General features: G+C 40.4%; 1 protein-coding gene across 1 annotated transcript in view; it reads right to left on the bottom strand.

The window, feature by feature from the left end:
- The window catches only part of LOC134737472 (PC-esterase domain-containing protein 1B-like), an 81,087-nt gene extending 71,070 nt beyond the window's left edge, over window positions 1-10,017 (bottom strand). Inside the window, exon 1 of the mRNA XM_063645690.1 lies at window positions 8,105-10,017. Coding sequence (XP_063501760.1) covers window positions 8,452-9,666 — 1,215 coding nt within the window. The 5' untranslated portion in view covers window positions 9,667-10,017 and the 3' untranslated portion in view covers window positions 8,105-8,451. The remainder of the gene's footprint in view (window positions 1-8,104) is intronic.
- Window positions 10,018-18,878: the final 8,861 nt, after the last annotated feature.

Raw genomic sequence — 18,878 nt, 5'->3', positions numbered from 1 at the left:
CACCAGAAAGATCAATATAACCCCTACATAAGTGATAGAGCACCATGCACTCAAAGGCTGTTAGACTCTTCGATAAAGAACGGCTTGACAGATGCAGTGAAATTAAGCAGCATGCACAAAACCCGAGTAAAGAGGTTGTAGGGCTGTAGTCTTTTTTCAGTTCACGGTGGATTGATGGGTACACTGTGACACAAGATGCATTGAGATGAGACTTGGTCCCTGCCATGTGTATGCATTAGTGAGTTTACGGTCTATGAAAACATGGGGAGAGTCTAGTAAAGGATGGGATAAGAATGGAGCCTTTTTCAAAGGAACCTGCTTCAGAGAATTATGATAAGCGAGACATAAGAGGACCTAGCATAAACTTAACAGTGAGGAAATGTTCAACGCTATTTATTTTCAGACAATATCCTAGTTCCCTGAAAACACTCTACATCACAATGTACTAATCTCTATCTTTCATTATTAAAATTCCATGGCATTGATTGATTATTGAGAAAATATGATGGAAATGTTGCTTTCAATTTCCCGTTCATGTAATGAAGCTGAATGTGTGATGATGTTCATTTTGTCTTGTTTACTTTGCATGTACCTCCTGCAGCATGCAGCCTGGCAGAAGGGCTTCTACCCCAGGAATACACCACACTCTAGCTGGGGAAAGGATGTAAAGACAGAGTCAGGGCATCCTGGAGTAAACCCATACTTTGATTTGTCATATAGGGGGGCAGTATTACTAGAAGGGGTAGTCAATGTAAAGTTCTAACCAAAGATAGTTGGATGGGAAAGTAGACCAATTTCTTAACCAAAAGTTTTTTAAAAAGCATAAACTATAAAGAAGTAGATAATGTTAAGGAATAAAAATAGACAATAAAAATTGTTTAGTGGGAGCTGTAGCTTACAGTGCAATGTGTTTCAGTTCTCTGGGCCACTTCAAAACGTGCTAGACGGGAGTTCCAGTTTTGGTTCAGCATGTAAGAAGCTTGGAAGTCATCACTCCATTCTAACAGTTAAAATACCGAATAAACTGAAAGGCAACAAATCTTAGATCCCTCAGAGAATTCAGAACACAGGGCAAACCATTACCTCCCGAATTGGGGACAGACTGGCAAATACAGAGAAGCACAACTTAAAGGAGAATAAACCTTGTGGGAGCTGGTTCAAGAGAGGAAAACTTAAACTGTAATTGACTAATTGCTGAAGGCTCAGTATGAATAAATCTGAATGCTAAAAACTCCAGGAGAGCCCAGTTTTAGGTGAGCCCCATGTTTTCTAGGTTCTACTTTCAGGAGCTCTACCAGGTTCTCACAGTAAAAAGGAAAGAAATATTCCCTATCCTTTCTGCATGGAGAGGGAAAAAGCAGCCATTGTGAAATATGCTCAGAGAATTCTGTTATTCCTAACATGTGCTGCCCTCGAGAGAAACTATTTTGCTGGAACCTAATCTACTGGGGTTTTATCAGAGCCTAACTGACATCAAAGAAGAGAAGTACCCAACTCCAGCCCCCTCTAAGCCATCCTGTCCCACTAAGTGGGGGCAAAAACTTAGAAGCACTTGTGAAGATTAGAGCCCAGCAATACAGCCTCATTATATGACTGAGACCTAATCACAGGACTATAGCATGCTTCTCCTCCCACCATACCTTACTACCATATAACTAAAAGCTTATTTACTACGGTTCCTTTTACCTAGTACATCATGTCCAGCTTTCAACAAAAAACTACAAGGCATACTAAAAGGAAAAAAGAAAAACCCACAGTTTGCAGAGACAGAACAAGCTCAGAACCAGACTCAGATATAGCAGGGATTTTGAAATTATCAAACCAGTAATTTAAATCAACTATTATTAATATGCTACAGATTCTAATAGAAAAAGGTAGACAACACGCAAGAACAGATTAGGTAACTCAGCAGAGAGATGGAATTATAAGAATCAAAAAGAATTGTAGAAGCCAAAAACACTGTAACAGAAATGAAGAATGCCTTTGATGGTGTGGTTAGTAGATTAGACATATCTGAGGAAAGAATTAATGAGCTTGAGGATATGTTCACAGAAACTTCCACAACTAAAAAGCAGACAGTGGAGTGATATATTTAAAGTGTTGAGAAAAAAGGAAAACAAATACCAACCTAGAATTTTGTATCTTTTACATTATTCTTCAAAGTGAAGAAGTACAGATATAGCTGATTGTATTATGCTTCACTTTATAGCACTTTGCAGATATTATGATTCTTACAAATTAAAGGTTTGTGGCAATCCTGCATTGAGCAAGTCTATCCATAGTATTTTCCTAACATGTGCTCAGCTCACTTTGTGTCTCTGTGTGATATATTAGTAATTCTCACAATAATTCATACTTTTATTATTATATCTGTTATGGTGATTTATGGTCAGCAATCTTTGATTTTACTACTGTGATTGTTTTGGGATGCCATGAACTGCACTCATAGAAGAGGGCAAGCTTAACTGATAAATGTCGTGTGTGCTCTGCCTGCTCCACTGACTCGCCATTCCCCCATCCCTCTGCCTTGTCTCAGGCCTCCATTTTCTCTGAAGCACAATATTTAAATTAGGCCAATTAATAACCCTATGATAGCCTCTAAATGTTCAAGTAGAAGGAAGAGTTGCAGGTCTCTCACTTAGAATCAGAAGCTAGAAATAATTAAACTTAGTGAAGAGGGCAGGTCAAAATGCGAGATAAGTTGGAAGATAGGCCTCTTGTGTTAAACAGTTTAGCCAAGTTGTGAATGCAAAAGTTCTTGAAGAAAATAAAAAGTGCTACTCCAGTGAACACATGAATGATAAGAAAGCAAAACAGCCTTATTGCAAATATGGAGAAAGTCTTAGTGATCTGGATAGAAGATCAAACCAGCTACAACATTCCATTAAGCCAAAGCCCAATCCAGAGCAAGGCTGTAACTCTCTTCAATTTTTTGAAGGCCAAGAGAGGTGAGGAAGCTGCAGAAGAAAACTAGAAAGCTAGTGGATCTAGCAAAGACAGTGATGAAGGTGGACATATTAAACAACAGATTTCCATTGTAGAGGTAAGAGCCTTATATTGGAAGATGCCATCTAGGATTTTCATAGCTAGAGAAGTCAATGTCTGGCTTCAAGGCTACAAAGGACAGGGAGAATCTCTTGTTAGGGACTAATGCTGGTGGCCTGAAGTTGAAGCCAACCATTACCATTCTGAAAATCCTAGAGCTCTTAAGAATTATGCTAAATTTACTCTGGCTGTGTTCTGTAAATGGAACAACAAAACCTGGATGACAGTACATCTGTTTACAGCATGGTTTTCTTAATATATATTTTAAGCCCACTGATGAGACCTATTGCTCAGAAAAAAAAGATTCCTGTCAAAATATTACTGCTCATTGACAATGCAACTGATCATCCAAAAGCTACAATGAAGATATATGAACAGATTAATGTTGTTTTCATGACTCCTAACATAACATCCATTCTGCAGCTCATGGATCAAGAAGCAATTTCAACTTTTAATTATTATTTAAGAAATACATTTGATAAAGCTAGAGCTGCCGTACATAGTGATTCCTCTGATGTATCTGGGGAAAATAAATTGAAAATGTTCTGGAAAGAATTCACTTTAGATGTCATTAAGAACATTCTTTATTCATGGGAAGATGTCAAAATATTAACATTAACAGAGGTCTGGAAGAAGCTGATTCTAACCCTCATCGATGACTTTGAGGGGTTTAAAACTTTAGTGGAGGAAGCAACTGCAGATGTGGTCGAAATAGCAAGGGAACTAGAATTAGAAGTGGAGCCTAAAGATGTGACTATAATCTCATGATAAAACTTGAATGAATGAGGAGTTGGTTCTTATAAATGAGCACAGAAAATAGTTTCCTGAGATGGAACCTTCTCTGGTGAAGATGCTCTGAACATTGTTGAAATGACAATAAAAGATCTAAAATGTTACATAAACTTAGTTTATAAAGCAGTATGCAGGGTTTGAGTATTGATTCAATTTTGAAAGAAGTTCTACTGTGAGTAAAATGCTGTCAAACAGCACTGCATGCTACAGATAAGTATTTTGTGAAACAAAGAGTCAATTGACACAGCAACTTCAATGTTATATTTTAAGAAACTGACACAGCCACCTCAACCTTCAGCAACTACTACCCTGATCAGTCAGTAGCCATCAATATGGAGGCAAGACCTTCCACCAACAAAAAGATTACAACTTGCTAAAGGCTCGGATGATAGCTAGCATTTTTTGGCAATAAAAATTTTTTAATTATGTCCATTGGGTTCTTTAGACTTACTTCTATTGCACACTTACTGGACTATAGTAACGTGTAAATCTAACTTTTGTATGCACTGAGAAACCAAAAAATTCATGACTTGCTTTGAGACATTCGCTTTATTGTGGTGGTCTGGAACCAAACCCACAATATCTCTGAGGTATGCCTATTAAGACTTTCCCAAACAAACAAAAATAGAGAAAATTTGTTGCCAGTAAACCTGCCTTGCAAAAAATGTTAAAAGAAGTGTTTCAGAGGATAATAATATAGGTCAGAAATTTTGCTTCACATAAAGAAGAGCATCAGAGAAGGAATAAGTGAAGATTAAGAAAAACCTTATTTTTCTCTACTTAATTGGTTGAATATACAACAGTTTGTTAAAAACAATAATAGCAGGCCGGGCACAGTGGCTCACGCCTGTAATCTCAGCACTTTGGGAGGCCGAGGTGGGCGGATCACGAGGTCAGGAGATTGAGACCATCCTGGCTAACACAGTGAAACCCCATCTCTACTAAAAATACAAAAAATTAGTGGGGCGTGGTGGCGGGTGCCTGTAATCCTAGCTACTCAGGAGGCTGAGGCAGAAGAATGGTGTGAACCTGTGAGGCAGAGGTTGCAGTGAGCTGAGATTGCACCACTGCACTCCAGCCTGGGCTACAGAGCGAGACTCCATCTCAAATAAATAAATAAATAATAATAATAATAATAATGGCAATAATGTATTTAGTGGTTGTAACTTATGGATAACCTTGCACTATCCATGAGGCAGTACAGTGTTATTCAAAAGTAGATTTGGATTAGATGCAAATGTATATTGAAAATGCCAGAGCAACCACTAAAAAAAGTAAGTAAATAAATAAGTATACTATAGTTGATATTGCTAAGGAGAAAAGAAATGGAATCACACAAAATGCTCAGTTAAACCACAAAAGGCAAAAAAGAGTGGAAGAATAAAAAACAATGAATAGAATGCAGTAATAAGGAAGATATTAATCCAACAATATCAATAATTAAACAATTGTCGTTAACACTAACAAAAAGAGATTGTCAAAGTGGATCAAAAGACCCAACTATATATTGTCTACAAGAAACGCACTTTAAATATAAAGACACATCAAGATTAAGCATAAAGGGATGGAGAAAGATATAATAACTCGAATCAGAAGAAAACTCAGTAGCTACATTAATTTTAGATAGAGCAGACTTCAAAGCAAGGAATGTTATCACAGATAAAGACGGACTTTACATAATGATAAAAGGGGTCAATTCTCCAAGAAGACATAATAATCCTTAAAGTGTATGCACCAAACAACAGAGCATTAAAATACACGAGGCACAAACTTATAAAACTCCAAGGAGAAATAGAGGAATACACTATTATAGTTGGAAACTTCAACACTTATCAGTAATGGACAGATTCAGCAGGCAGAAAATCAGTAAAGACATAGTTGAACGCAACAGCACTATCAATCAACTGGATATAAATGACATCTATAAAATACTTCATCCAACAGCAGATGACACATTCTTCTCAAGCTCACATGGAACATTCACCAAGACAGACCACATTCTTGGCCATAAAACACACCTCAACAAATTTAAAAATAAAAATCATACAATGTCTGCTCTCAAATCTCTCAGTGAAATTAAACTAGATACTAGCAACAGAAAGGTAGCTTGAAGATCCCCAAGTACTGGGAGATTAAACAACACACTTGTAAATAACACTTGGATCAAAGAAGAAATCTTGAGAGGTATCTCAAAGACAATATTGTCAATATGTTAGTTCTTCCTAACTTCATCTATAGATTCAATGTAATCTCAAGGGAAATTGTAGCAAACTCTTTGTGAACATTGACAGATTGATTCTAACTTCACATGGGGAGGCAAAAGACCCAGAGTAGCCAACACAATATTGAAGGAAAACTAAGTCAGAGTACTGACACTACTTGACTTCATGCCTTACTATACACTTCCAGTAATCAAGATAGTGTAGTACTGGCAAAAGAATAGACAGGTCAATAGAATGGAATAGTGAACCCAGAAATAGATACCCACAAATATAGTCAACTGATCTTTGACAAAGGAGCAAAGGCAACATAATGGAGAAAAGACAGTCTTTTCAACAAATAGTGCTAAAGCAACTGGACATCTGCATGCAAAAATAATCTGCATGCAAAAATAAATACATAAATCTGGACACTACCTTATACTTTTCAGAAAAACTCCAAAACACTGATAACAGCAAATGATTCTAAGGATGTGGATGGGAATGCAATATGGTATAGCCACATTGAAAGACAGTCTGGCAGTTTCTTACAAAACTAAACATACTCTTACCACATGATCCAGCAGTTATATTCCTTGATAATTATTCAAATTATATTTTATTTACAAAAAAACTGCACACAGATGTTCATAACAGTTTTATTCATAATTGCAAAAACTTGGAAACAACCATAATGTCCTTCAGTAGGTGAATAGATAAACAGTGGTACATCCAGACAATGGAATATTATTCAGCCCTAAAAATAAATGAGTTTCTGGGTACAAAAAACAGAAAGAATGAATAATACCTACTATTTGATAACACAGCAGGGTGACTACAGTCAATAATAACAATTGTACACTTTAAAATAACCAAAAGAGTGTAACTGGATTGTTTGTAACACAAAGCATAAATGCATAAAGGGATGGATACCCCATTCTCCATGATGTGATTATTTCACATTGCGTGCCTGTATAAAAACATCTCATGTACCCCATAAATATATACTCACAAAAATTAAAAATAAAAAAACATAAATGAGTTCTCAAGCCATGAAAAGACATGTTGGTAACTCAAATTCCTAATCAGAAGAGCTCAATTTGAAAAGGCTACATATTGTATGTCTAACTATATAGCATTTTGGAAAAAACAAAACTACAGAGACAGTTATAGATCCATGGTTTCCAGGGGTTGGGGAGCAGGAAGGATGCAGAGACAGAGCAGAGAGGATTTTCAAGACAGTGAAACTATTTTGTATGATACTATAATGATGGATGATACATGCCATTATACATTTGTCAAAACCCATAGAATGGAGAACATCAAGAATGAACTCTAATGAACTATGGTGTTGGGGTGATAATGATGTGTTAACGTAGCTTCATCAAAGATAACAAATGTACCATTTGATGTGGGATGTTGATAGTGGGGGAGGCTTTGCCTGTGTGAAATCAAAAAAGTATATGGAAACTCTCTGTACTGTCCACTCAATTTTGCTGTGAACCTAAAATTGCTCTAAAAATTAAATTCTAGGTCAGGTGTCCTGGCTGTGGGAGGCCAGGCATTCCCAACACTGTGGGAGGCCTAGGCAGGAGGACTGCTTGGGTCCAGGACTTTGACAACAGCCTGGGCAATATGGTGAGACCCCATCTCTACAAAAAATTTAAAAAGTTAGCCAGGCATGGTAGCGCACACCTGTGGTCCCACTTACTTGAGCGGCTGAGGCAACAGGATCGCTTGAGCCAGTGCACTCCAGCCTGGGCAACAGAGTGAGACCCTATCTAAAAAAAAAAAAAAAAAAAAAAAGTAAAAAGTCTATTTTTAAAAATGTGTTAGGCATTCGATGAACTTTAAAGATTATGTTTCTAAGAAAAAATAAACAACCTTGCATTAGTGGATGGAATTTTTTTAGGACAAATGCTATGTTGAAGCACAGAGAAATGTAAAGAATCTGTAAGACAACTTAGGTGAAAGCTTTAGATGTTAGGTTCTATGAACATACTCAAAAACGAACGGTGAAATGGAAATCTTAATTGAAATGTTTAAGTTCTAAGGATCAAAATTTTTACCTTTTTTTGGAAGAATGTCAATGGAAAATACTGCCTGAAGACTTACATTCGGGTATGGCTGTTTTTTGTTTGTTTTTTTAAGGCGAGGGGCACTTTTATGTAGACTTCATTTCTCCCTAAATGCTTAGAGGGGAACGGCCTGGTGATCTGGGTCCCTGCTCCCTTCCCTAAAAGTGGCGTGCAAGCTCTGGCAAAGACAAGTGATGTGGAAAGCGGTTCACTGATTGGAGTAGGAAGCGTAAAAATACCCCCACCTTGGAAGAGTTGCTGAAGGCCAGGCCCGTGTGATAGTGGTCAGGCAGCCCATTGACCATGCTGGGGAAGACAGGACGTTCTCCCAGGTCTGGCTACTGAGGCCTGGATGTTCTCGGTTCCCCTCTGTGTGTGCGTGTGCGGCTTCGCTGGCTTAGGTGTGGCTCGCTGGGGCGCCACGGACGGTAAGGGGAATGCCCCCTCTCTCGGCGCAGAGCAGAGCGTGTGCGGATGGGGCCCGGCCGCGACTCGCGGCCAACCCTGGCGTTTTCTTCGCCGCTGTGTCGGATCTGGCGCGTGGACGAGTCGTTGGAGAAATGCCGGTCAGAGGGCAGATGGGCGACCTGACGGCGGGGAGGGAAAGGCGGTCGAGCCCAGAAGAACGAAGCGAGCGGTCGAGGGGCACGGAGGTCTCCTCGGCCCGCTCGGTCCCCTCGGCCGTGTGGCTCCGCTCGGTCGTCTCGGGGCTGCCTTCTGCCCGCCGGGGCTGCACGTCTGTTGGCGTGGCCATGCCTGACCCACCCGTCCACGGCTTGGCGGCGGGGCAGGTCCACACCCCAGGCGTCTGCCAGGTGGGCCAGCAGCAGCTGGGAAAGGTGGCGGTGCGCGCGCTCGTTCCAGTGCACGCCGTCTGGGAGCCGGTGCCGCGCCGCGTGGCGGAAGTGGAAATGCAGGTCCAGCACGTCGAAGCCGCGCCTCGCCGCCTCGGCGGAGCTGTAGAAGTTGGCCTCCATCACGTCTTCGCGCAGGCGGGCGCGGCGGAGCTGGCGCGCGCATGGGAGGCAGTTTCCCGAGATGGTCTCGGCCACGGGCATGGCAGTGTTCCACAACAGGAGGCAGGACGTGGGTAGCGCCCAGTCCAGCCGCACGAACAGGCTCTCCACGTCACGCCGGTAGCTCCTGGGGAAGCCCCGGCCATCCCTGGCGAGGTCCCAGAGGCAGGAGTTCATGACCACCACGTCCGGGGCGGGCTCGGCCCTACGCAGCTCTTCCACGACGCGCTCCGCGTAGTGCGAGTACACGCGCGAGAGGAAGTAGAAGCGCACCAGGTGGTGGCCCGAGCGGAACTGGCGTACCTCGCGGTAGTGGCTGTCGTAGTGCATGCGGCCGCTGCTGCAGCCCACCAGCAGCATGTCGCGCTCGAAGCTCAGCTCGCCCTTGGCCTTCAGCTGACTGGAGGACAGCAGGCAGTCCTTCTGAAGCAGGAGCACCAGGTCCTTGTACACGGCCAGCTGGACCGAGTCCCCCATGACCACCACGAACTTGTTGTGCAGCAGCTGCCGGACTTCGCAGGCTCGCAGCTGGGCCATGGCGGCGGAGGCAGGGCGCGCGGCTGAGCTCCCGCCTTTCCTCAGCGCTGATCCGAAGAGGATTCAGGGACCTGCAGGACCGCTAGGTGTAGGACCGCTAAGGTCGTCTCTGCTCGGCGCCAGGGCTTGGGCCGAGGAAAAACGCTGGGGTCGCGCCCCTGAAGGCCGCTTGAGCGCAGTTTACTTCAGCGGGATGTGACCTCTGAACCGCGGAGGCTCCCATGTGAGTACTGGCTCCACCTGGTGGAGGGGAGGCGCGGAACCCCCCGGGAACGCCCCGCTAGCCGTGGGGCGGCGAGGGCTCCATTTGGGTGGATCTGTGCTGGCTTTCAAGTACCGCCGCCGCGGACTGCGCTTAGTTTGCACTCAGCGCCGCCTGCCCACGGCCTTGTCTTTGTTTTACCAGCAGCAGCTAGCTAATGGAGGTCGCCGTCCAGTGTGGAGGCCGCTTCTTAGCGTTGGCTCTTGGCATTCCTGTGTCCGGTGGAGAATGTCTTCATCGCCGGCTTGGCTCTCCTTCCATGCCAACTCCTATCCTGGGGCATTTGGGAAATGCTTCCTCTGGAGGAGGGGTGCCATTCCCAGGGGTAGAGCCCGGCCTGGGGACTGACCTGCTAGGTCTGTTGGCAGAATATTCAGGTCAACCTGTACTGACAATACTCAGGTCAGTCTGTGCTGGAGGGCTCAAATCTATTTTAGTTAAAATCTTTTTTACCAGCTCAGGGAGGATTCACATGCACTTATAACAAATAATACAGAGATCGCAGTGTACCCTTTACCTATGTCCCCCGCCGGTGGCGTCTTGGAGAGCTGTAGTACCTCGGCGCACTCAACATACAGACCCTTTCCTCTGCACAAGGATGCCTCCCATTGTCCTTCCAGTGCCAACCACCTTCTTCCCTCTCCATTGCCCTGATGCCTGGCAACCACTAAGCTGTTCCCCACTTACAGAATGTTGCCATTTCAAGAATTCTATTTAAATGGAATGGCATAGTATGTAAGCTTGGGGGACTGGCTTTTTCCCCCTGCAGCATTGTTCTCTGCAAATTCGTTCAGTGTGTTTACTTTGTAAACCCTGACCACCTGTTTTCTGTACTAGGAAGTGAGTTTCCAGTGGTACCAAGGTGTCAATACTTTGTTCTCTTTTTATTGCTGAGTACTATTCAATGGTATGGATGTACCATAGTCAGTTTAACCAATCACCTGTTGAAAGGACTGTAGGGTTGTTTCCACTTTGGGGCTATTTACACGTCACATTGTTACGAGCATTCCTGGGCAGGTTTTTCTACAAACCTAGGTTTTCATTTCTCCAGGATAAAGCCGAAACTGCAATTGCTGGGTGGTATAATGGTTATGTATTTATCTAGGGCTTTAGGAAATGCCCAGACTCTTCTCCAGAGTGGTTGTACCACTTTACATTCCCACTAGTAATGAATTTAGTGGCTAATTTCTTTGTTTCTGAGATGTAGATATGCATATCCTGGATATGTAAAACCTGGAATCCTTTTCTATATGGAGATGGATATGACTTTCCTGGTTTGTATGAACCCTGGTTTCCTTCTTCGTTGGATATGGGTATAAGAGTGTCAAGCTGTGTAACGCAGGCCTCCTCCATCTTTCGGTATGGATGTGAGCTTCTAGCCTGTGTAATCCTAGCGTCTTCGTCCTCAGTTAGGAATGTGAGCTTTCTGCTGAATAAATCTGGACTTCTTTCTCTCCATCCTTGGTTCTGAGTGTAAAATTCTTGAACCTATTTTTAACAGAGGTTAATAAACAATCACCTTTTAAAATATTCCTTATTATTGTCGTATTTATCAGTTAACACCTTTGTGTGAAACAGCTAATTTTGGAGCTAGTTATTGTAATTTTTAGTTACGATGTAAACATTGTGAAAATTGTCAAAATCAAAATGCAGTCACTTGTGTTAAAAATCTCTGACAAATAGAGGTAAGGAAAGCCATGAAGGGAGAATTCTTGTGTATAAATGCCTCATAAGAAGTATCACAAAAGTGTCCACAAAAAACGCAATCTTGAACAAAGGCCATCACAACCTTACAATCTTACACCTCTGTCAGAACATCTGCCCAGCAGCTGCCTGTCCAACCTTGGACTGGCACCACCGTTGTTGTTACTGATCCTTGTAGCCAGAATAATTATCTAAAAACAGTGACACAATTCTCATTTTTCCTTTAAAAACCTCTGTCTCTTCCTTTACTTTCCTGAATACTCACATAGTTGCTATGGCACGTATGTTCTCACTGAATTACCTATTTCTGAATAAACATAATTTTCTTTTGCAGAATCTCCTCCTGTGTTTTCTGTTTAGGTTGACAATATAAACTCATGAAAACCATAAAATTCATAAATAGACCATTATCAAGAATTGTACTTATCTATACATTAAGGGGACTTTATATGCTTTCGTCATTACCTATTTTATATTTTTTATATATATAACTAGATATAAATCAATTGGTTTGGTAATTTCTTCTCATATTTTACATATTTCTAATTAGTGGGAACGTCAAAGCCTTTTGCCTTCACTACAAATGAAAGCATGATTTATATTGGTTTAACAACTACTTTTTTGGCCCCTAAAATCAATTGTTTGTCCTTATTGCCAAGAAAGAAAGTGGAAATTATTCACTAGTGTATGTAAGAATTATCTGAAATTTTATATTATTTTGTGAAAACAAAATGATTTGTATGTTGCATTTTAAAGGTAATAATTGAATAAAACTAAAGTCAGTTTATAATAACCTACACAATCACCTTTTGTTCAGACTACCTTCATGGACATGCTACCCTCTCTTGGGGAGATTTTCTCACTTTCAGGATAAAATGAAGAAAAAGGTTTTAAACCCAAGTTATGGTGATATAGAAGCCTCATACTACATCTTTTTTTTTTTTTTTTTTTTGAGAAGGAGTCTTGCTCTGTCACCCAGTCTGGAGTGCAGTGGCACTATCTCAGTTCACTGCAGCTTCTGCCTCCCAGGTTCAAGCAATGCTTCTGCCTCAGCCTCCCGAGTCACTGAGACTACAGGTGCCCACCACCATGCCTGGCTAATTTTTGTATTTTTAGTAGAGGTAGGGTTTTGCCATGTTGGCCAGGCTGGTCTTGAACTCCTGACCTTAGGTGATCTGCCCGCCTCAGCCTCCCAAAGTGCTGGGATTACACACATGAGCCATCGTGCCCAGCCTCATACTACATCTTAAAAATGGACATGTATGGCTAAAGAAGCATTACATTTATTAGAATACTATTACAATATTGAGGTTGAAACTTCAATATGATTAAAGGAAAGAAACCAATTTTAATTTCTCTTAAGGAGCTATTTTTTTTTTTTTTGCAAAGATAAAGAGGTCTGTCTTGAGAGCACAGTGAATAAATAGTCGTTTAACCAGTTAATTTTTACAGAGTTTTTATCTACTTGTTTATCCATGTTGATTTTTTAAAAAATCAGTTAATTTATAGATTTCTGGGATTTTTTTGTGTGTGTTGTGTAAATACAACCTTAAAAAACATTGTTTTGTGTTGTAATTCCACTCTACGTACAAAGACATTTCACTTTAGGACCAGTAAATGTTAAAGCTAATAGAAAACCACATCAACATTTACTTTAACTCATTTTCCAATATTACCGTTTTTTAATTTTTTATTTCCAATGCCTAAAATTTGTTATTAAGGATATAAAAATATGCAATATGTTCAATTTAAAGTATAGCATAATATGAACTTACTTTATGATATTTTAAAGTATTTTTCAGTAGTTTTTTCAGTATTTTTAAGGTTTTTTTAGTATTTAAAAAAATTGCAAATGTAATACATGACCTTAAAAATTCTAGAGAAGAATAAATACATATTCAATCTTTTATTTACTCCTACCTGTTCTCAAAGATGAGTATCCATCCTGTCCTGTTTTTACAATGTCACAAATAATTAAATGTGTATATGCTTTTATATTTTTATATAAAATTCATTATTTTCCATAGTATTCTGTAACTTACTTTTTCATGTAACATTATATGGCAGACATCTACCTTGAGTCAAGTACCCTAGAAAACAGAGCTTAAAGAAAAAGCTGATATGCTCACTTATTTGCAGGTAAATCCCAGAGAAATAGGAGTAAGGGAAGGAAAGAGAACAAATATGATGGGATGCATTACTGGGCTGACTACTGTGGGTATCATTTGCAACTGACTGCATGATCTCATGGGATCATCTTCCCAGATGTTGAGTAAATTGTTTCATCTCAGGACAGTTAATCTCTGAAATGAAGGGAGAAAAGTGTATCTATTAGCTCAATCTCCCACATGTCAAAAGTTCAGTCACCATACAGGGCATTCAGTTCCCCTGTGATTCCAGATTACCAGTGCGTGAGAACCAAATGGATTCCCCTGCCACTGATAGCTCAGCAGCAACAGAAAAGCCCTGGCGCCTCAGGTGGACAGTATAGTAAGGTCTGAGAAAGTGAATTGTCACCATAACACCTGGGTAAAACTAGTAGCTTGTCTCATTTTTCGCGAGGACACCAGTCATATTGGATAAAGGCCTGGACACAGGTACTGTCAAAAGGATCTGATGTGCTAGTGTGTATTGATGAATGAAACATGCTTTTCCGTGTTTCTTGTGTCTTAACAGGTATAGCTCATACCTTTAAAAGGCTGAATAGTACTTCATTGAAGGAATATACTACAAATTATTTAAATAATCTAATAATATTTGTAATGATAGTAAAGGAAAAAGGAAATAGGGCAAGGAAGGATGGGAAAGGGCAAAATACTGTCTTTGGTCTTTGGTCAGGAGCTTGTCAACGAATTCTTTCATCCAAAACTCCAACCTCCATTTCCTACCTCTAACTCACTCAAGATCCAATCCCATATGCATTCTTCCAATTCCTGCTGATACATATTAGCTAGGTCATGAAATGCCTTTAGCGTGGAAGCTGGGATTTTACTTCCATGCACAAGTTGTGTTAAGACATGATCTGGCTATTGGGCTAGACGCAGTGAGAGAAGATAATGTCACGCCTTGAGATCTTGCAAATTTACAATTTCAGTGTAATCATTACACAGTCTCTAGGCAAGCAGAGACTGTTCTTCGCTGGTGAGGAGGGTGAGGCTGCTTATATCAGCCAGGAAATCTCAGGAGAATCCAGGGGTTCAAGATTACAATGCTCATCCAACTAAATGTCATTATCCAAGATACTAATGGTCTCAATATTTTCTCTCTGGGTTCTGACAATGATTTGGGAGAACACTTGCAACTGTACATTTAGTTTTTACATCTCTAACAATGCCATAAATGGATTCCAGTCTTAATTTTTCACCACAGTCTGTCCTGAGTTTCCATTAATGCTGCCGTAGCAACCCTCTGGGAATCAGAGCATGCCTTAAGTTAGCAATTAACTACTTTGAGCCTATGATTTTCTTTTTTGTTTTGTTTTGTTTTTTTGTTTTTTTGAGACAGAGTCTCGCTCTTTCACCCAGGCTGGAGTGTAGTGGCGCAATCTCGGCTCACTGCAGGCTCCACCCCCCAGGGTTCACGCCATTCTCCTGCCTCAGCCTCCCGCGTAACTGGGACTACAGGCGCCTGCCACCTCGCCCGGCTAATTTTTTGTATTTTTAGTAGAGACAGGGTTTCACCGTGTTAGCCAGGATGGTCTCGATCTCCTGACCTCGTGATCCGCCCGCCTCGGCCTCCCAAAGTGCTGGGATTACAGGCGTGAGCCACCGCGCCCGGCCTGATTTTCTTTTTACAAGTTATCTAGGCCTATCAAAAGTAGCGACCTTACTCCATTATCTTTTTATTTATCATTTACCCATACTGATTAACACAGATACTTGGGCTCCTTCTTTTACCTTTACCTTAAGCTTAATTGTGATACCATTGTGTGCCATGGGTTATTAGCATCCTACTTAACACAGTAATGGTGTCCCTCTTGCCTTCCAACAAGTGGGCATCCAACTCCAAAATCCCATTGTAAAGGTCTGTGTTCTAGAACAATTTCTTGTACCAATTGCTTGACTCCTTTTATTAGTTTCCTGGGGATATCATAATAAATTACCACAAATTGGGTGGCTTAAAACAACAGAAATGTATAGTCTCCTTTTTGGAGAGATGAGAAGTGCAAAATGAAAGTGGGTGTCATCAAGGCCATCTTTCCTCTGAAATCTCTAGGGGAAGATCCTTCCTTGCTTTTTCCAGTATGTGGTAGCTCCATGAGTTCCTTGGTTTATGGCAGCATAAGTCCAATTTCTGTGTCAGTCTTAACATGGTTTTCTCCCTGTATGTTTTTGTCTCTTTTTTCCTGAAGAGGAAACCAGTCATATTGGATAAGGGCCAACCCCACTTCAGTATGACCTCATCTTCACTAATTACATCTATAATGATGCTATTTCCAATAAGATCACACATTCTGAGATATTGAAGGTTAGGACTTAACACATCTTTTGGTGAGGCACAATCTAACTTGTAATGGCCCTCTCTCCTTAGAAAAAGAGCCTGAGCCAAGGATTAAATGTTGACGGAGAAGTGTAATCCCGTTGGTGAGAGAATGAGGGAAATGGGAAATGTTGGAGGGAAGACCAGGAAGCAATTCACAGTGAAATATTATCATTTTAGCCACATTCCTCAACAAGCCACAGCGAAGCACAGTTGTTTACAAAGCAGATGTGCTCATTTATTCATGTATGATATTTTCAGACAAAGAATAAAGAGAAAATCAGGCTCAAGCAAGTCCATCCCAGGGAGTCAGGAATAGAGGATAACTTTTCTGTTTGGTGCTCTTCTGAATCCTGTCTCCCATTGGTTGGAATTTGCCCATTAGGGATTTAACTCCTCTATAACTGGGTTATATTATCTAGACCCTTTAGCAGCAGCTTGGTAAACCCAGCTGTGTGGTACTTTATCTATGTCTGGAAGCAGTGAGAAGAGTGAGAGACTTCAGGTGTGTGACCAGACAGTCATGTGAAGGGGTGTTACGTGTATCTTTAGGTCTACAATTTCAGCTCCCATCACCATTTGCTTGATATTCATGAGGGAGAGCAGTAAGAGAAGTCTTCCCCTTTCAGGTATGTTTCTCTAATTAATTACTCTGATATTTTTGCACAATCTACTCTTGCTCTTTGTACTTACTAACTCTGAGCATGGAAAACCTTTGAGAATTTCTTTAATATTCAGACCTCTTCTACTTAGGGCATTTGGGGCCATAGTTTCCTTGCTCTATTTCCCCCAGTGATCAGACCCTGTCTACTTCTAGTATCTTCTCAAATTGTCATCAGAATCTCTTATTTTCCAAAACTGCAATTTTTATTTAAAAAATTATTTTTCTGTGATTTCAGAGTAACTAGGAACAAGAGGAAAACAGAAAATTGTGCTTGTTCTGCCATCTTAAACTGAATGATACCCACTTAGTTTTTTGATTGTGGAAATAGGTATACCACTGTTCTAGTTTCATTAATATTTCTATTGGATTTATAAGTTAGAGTTATTCTGGGTTTAAGAGTTAAAGAGTAAACCGCATAGATGGTAATTAACATAAGGAGGAAAAATAAGGGCCTTAGGAAGCTACCAGACTGAAAATTTAGAGAAATTTATTATGATAAACAGATGAGCTCATTGGCCCAAGAGGCTTTTCTGACCATTCTGTTCATGTCTCTTCCCTTTCTCCATCACTTAAGATCCATACCCTGCTTGATTTTTCTTGACAATCTTTATTGCTGCTTGAGATTTTATTAATTATTTGTTTATTTTCTACCTATTCCATCAGATTTCATGAGGAAATGGCTTTTTTCTGTTTGGTGCAGTATCCTCAGTTCTTAGGATGATATTGGGTACATGTCTGGTTCCCAATAAATATGTACTTAATGAAAGAAAGAATGAGCCATGGAAGTTCATTATTGGAAGAGATCTTTAAAAACTACTTTAAATACCCATCTAAAGCTTGAATTGCTTAAATAACATGTCAACTAAGCAGTAATTCAGACATGATACTATATTTGTTTATGCTTGGTTTTGGGAAACTTTCTACTTTCCATGACAGTCTGTTAGTCCTCAGAAAGTTGGACCATAACGAAGTATATCTCTGATATTTTTAAGGATCCTTTTTTATTCCTTGAGATAACAGAGGACAGTGATAATTATTCTTCCATGTGGTAGCATTTAATATATTTGGATACCATTTGGATGCCATGGTTCTCCTGAGTAGTCTCTTATACTGGCCCCAGATCTCTTCAATTATTACTACCTAGGCATGATTTCTATTCTGTGTTACTGCATAGCTCTATATACAAATAGGTATAATGATAGAATAAGAAAGAGAATTCACAAGTATGTGACCATGACACAGGAAGAATTTCTTTATATGGTGATAAAGTGGATTCCTGTGGGATAATGTCCCCCTTCCCTTCCAAAAGGTAGTGAGATTTGGTTCTAGGATCCTCTGTCCTGGTGAATTCTTAACTCTGCAAGTTTCAGGGGAAGAACTAGGGAAGCAAGAGTTACCTCTTCCACTCATAAGTCTCTCTGTTTCTTTTATCTCATGTATATCCTATGCTCTTCTTTGGTTTGCTGACTGAGCAGTAATCTCAACACTGTCATGTTCACATTGTCGTTTACATCAGTTATTAAAGCTAGACCAGCTTTTGTGGTTGGTCCTAGTCTATAAGTGTCTTCTCCAATCCTGGTTATTCTTTTCAGAATGCATTGCATGTCAGATATGGCATTCAAAGTAACCCAAATTTTCCAGGTATGGTCTGGATCAACACAACCTAGGTTTGGATTATTACCTCCTTTGTTCAATTAATACTGCCTAAAACCTAATCTGCTTTTTTGGAGGATCTGCCATGCTCATGACTCACATTGCCTTTACCTTCCACTAAACTCCCTGAGTCATTTTAATAGCTGATAAGTATGGTCTTCCCTGTCTGAAACTTATGCCTCTGGCTTTTTGAATTTGAGAACAATTCTCAAGACTTATTACTGCTAGATTTATTCTATTGTTCCAGTTGGCCAAGATCTTTTTATTCCATTGCTATAGCCTGTCAAGGTCTTTCTGGATTCTAATTCTTTCATCCCAGTTAGACAATGTCCTTCTCAGCAATCTGCAAACCATACTTTAATACGTGTTCCTTTTATGTCTGCAAGTCAATAATAAAAATTCTGAACTAGCAGGACAGGGTAAAGGAATTGAGATATATACGCAACTCCC

Source organism: Symphalangus syndactylus, chromosome 8 (genome assembly GCF_028878055.3).
Source record: "Symphalangus syndactylus isolate Jambi chromosome 8, NHGRI_mSymSyn1-v2.1_pri, whole genome shotgun sequence".
NCBI classification, from domain to species: domain Eukaryota; kingdom Metazoa; phylum Chordata; class Mammalia; order Primates; family Hylobatidae; genus Symphalangus; species Symphalangus syndactylus.
This window is presented reverse-complemented; position numbering and strand designations above follow the sequence as displayed.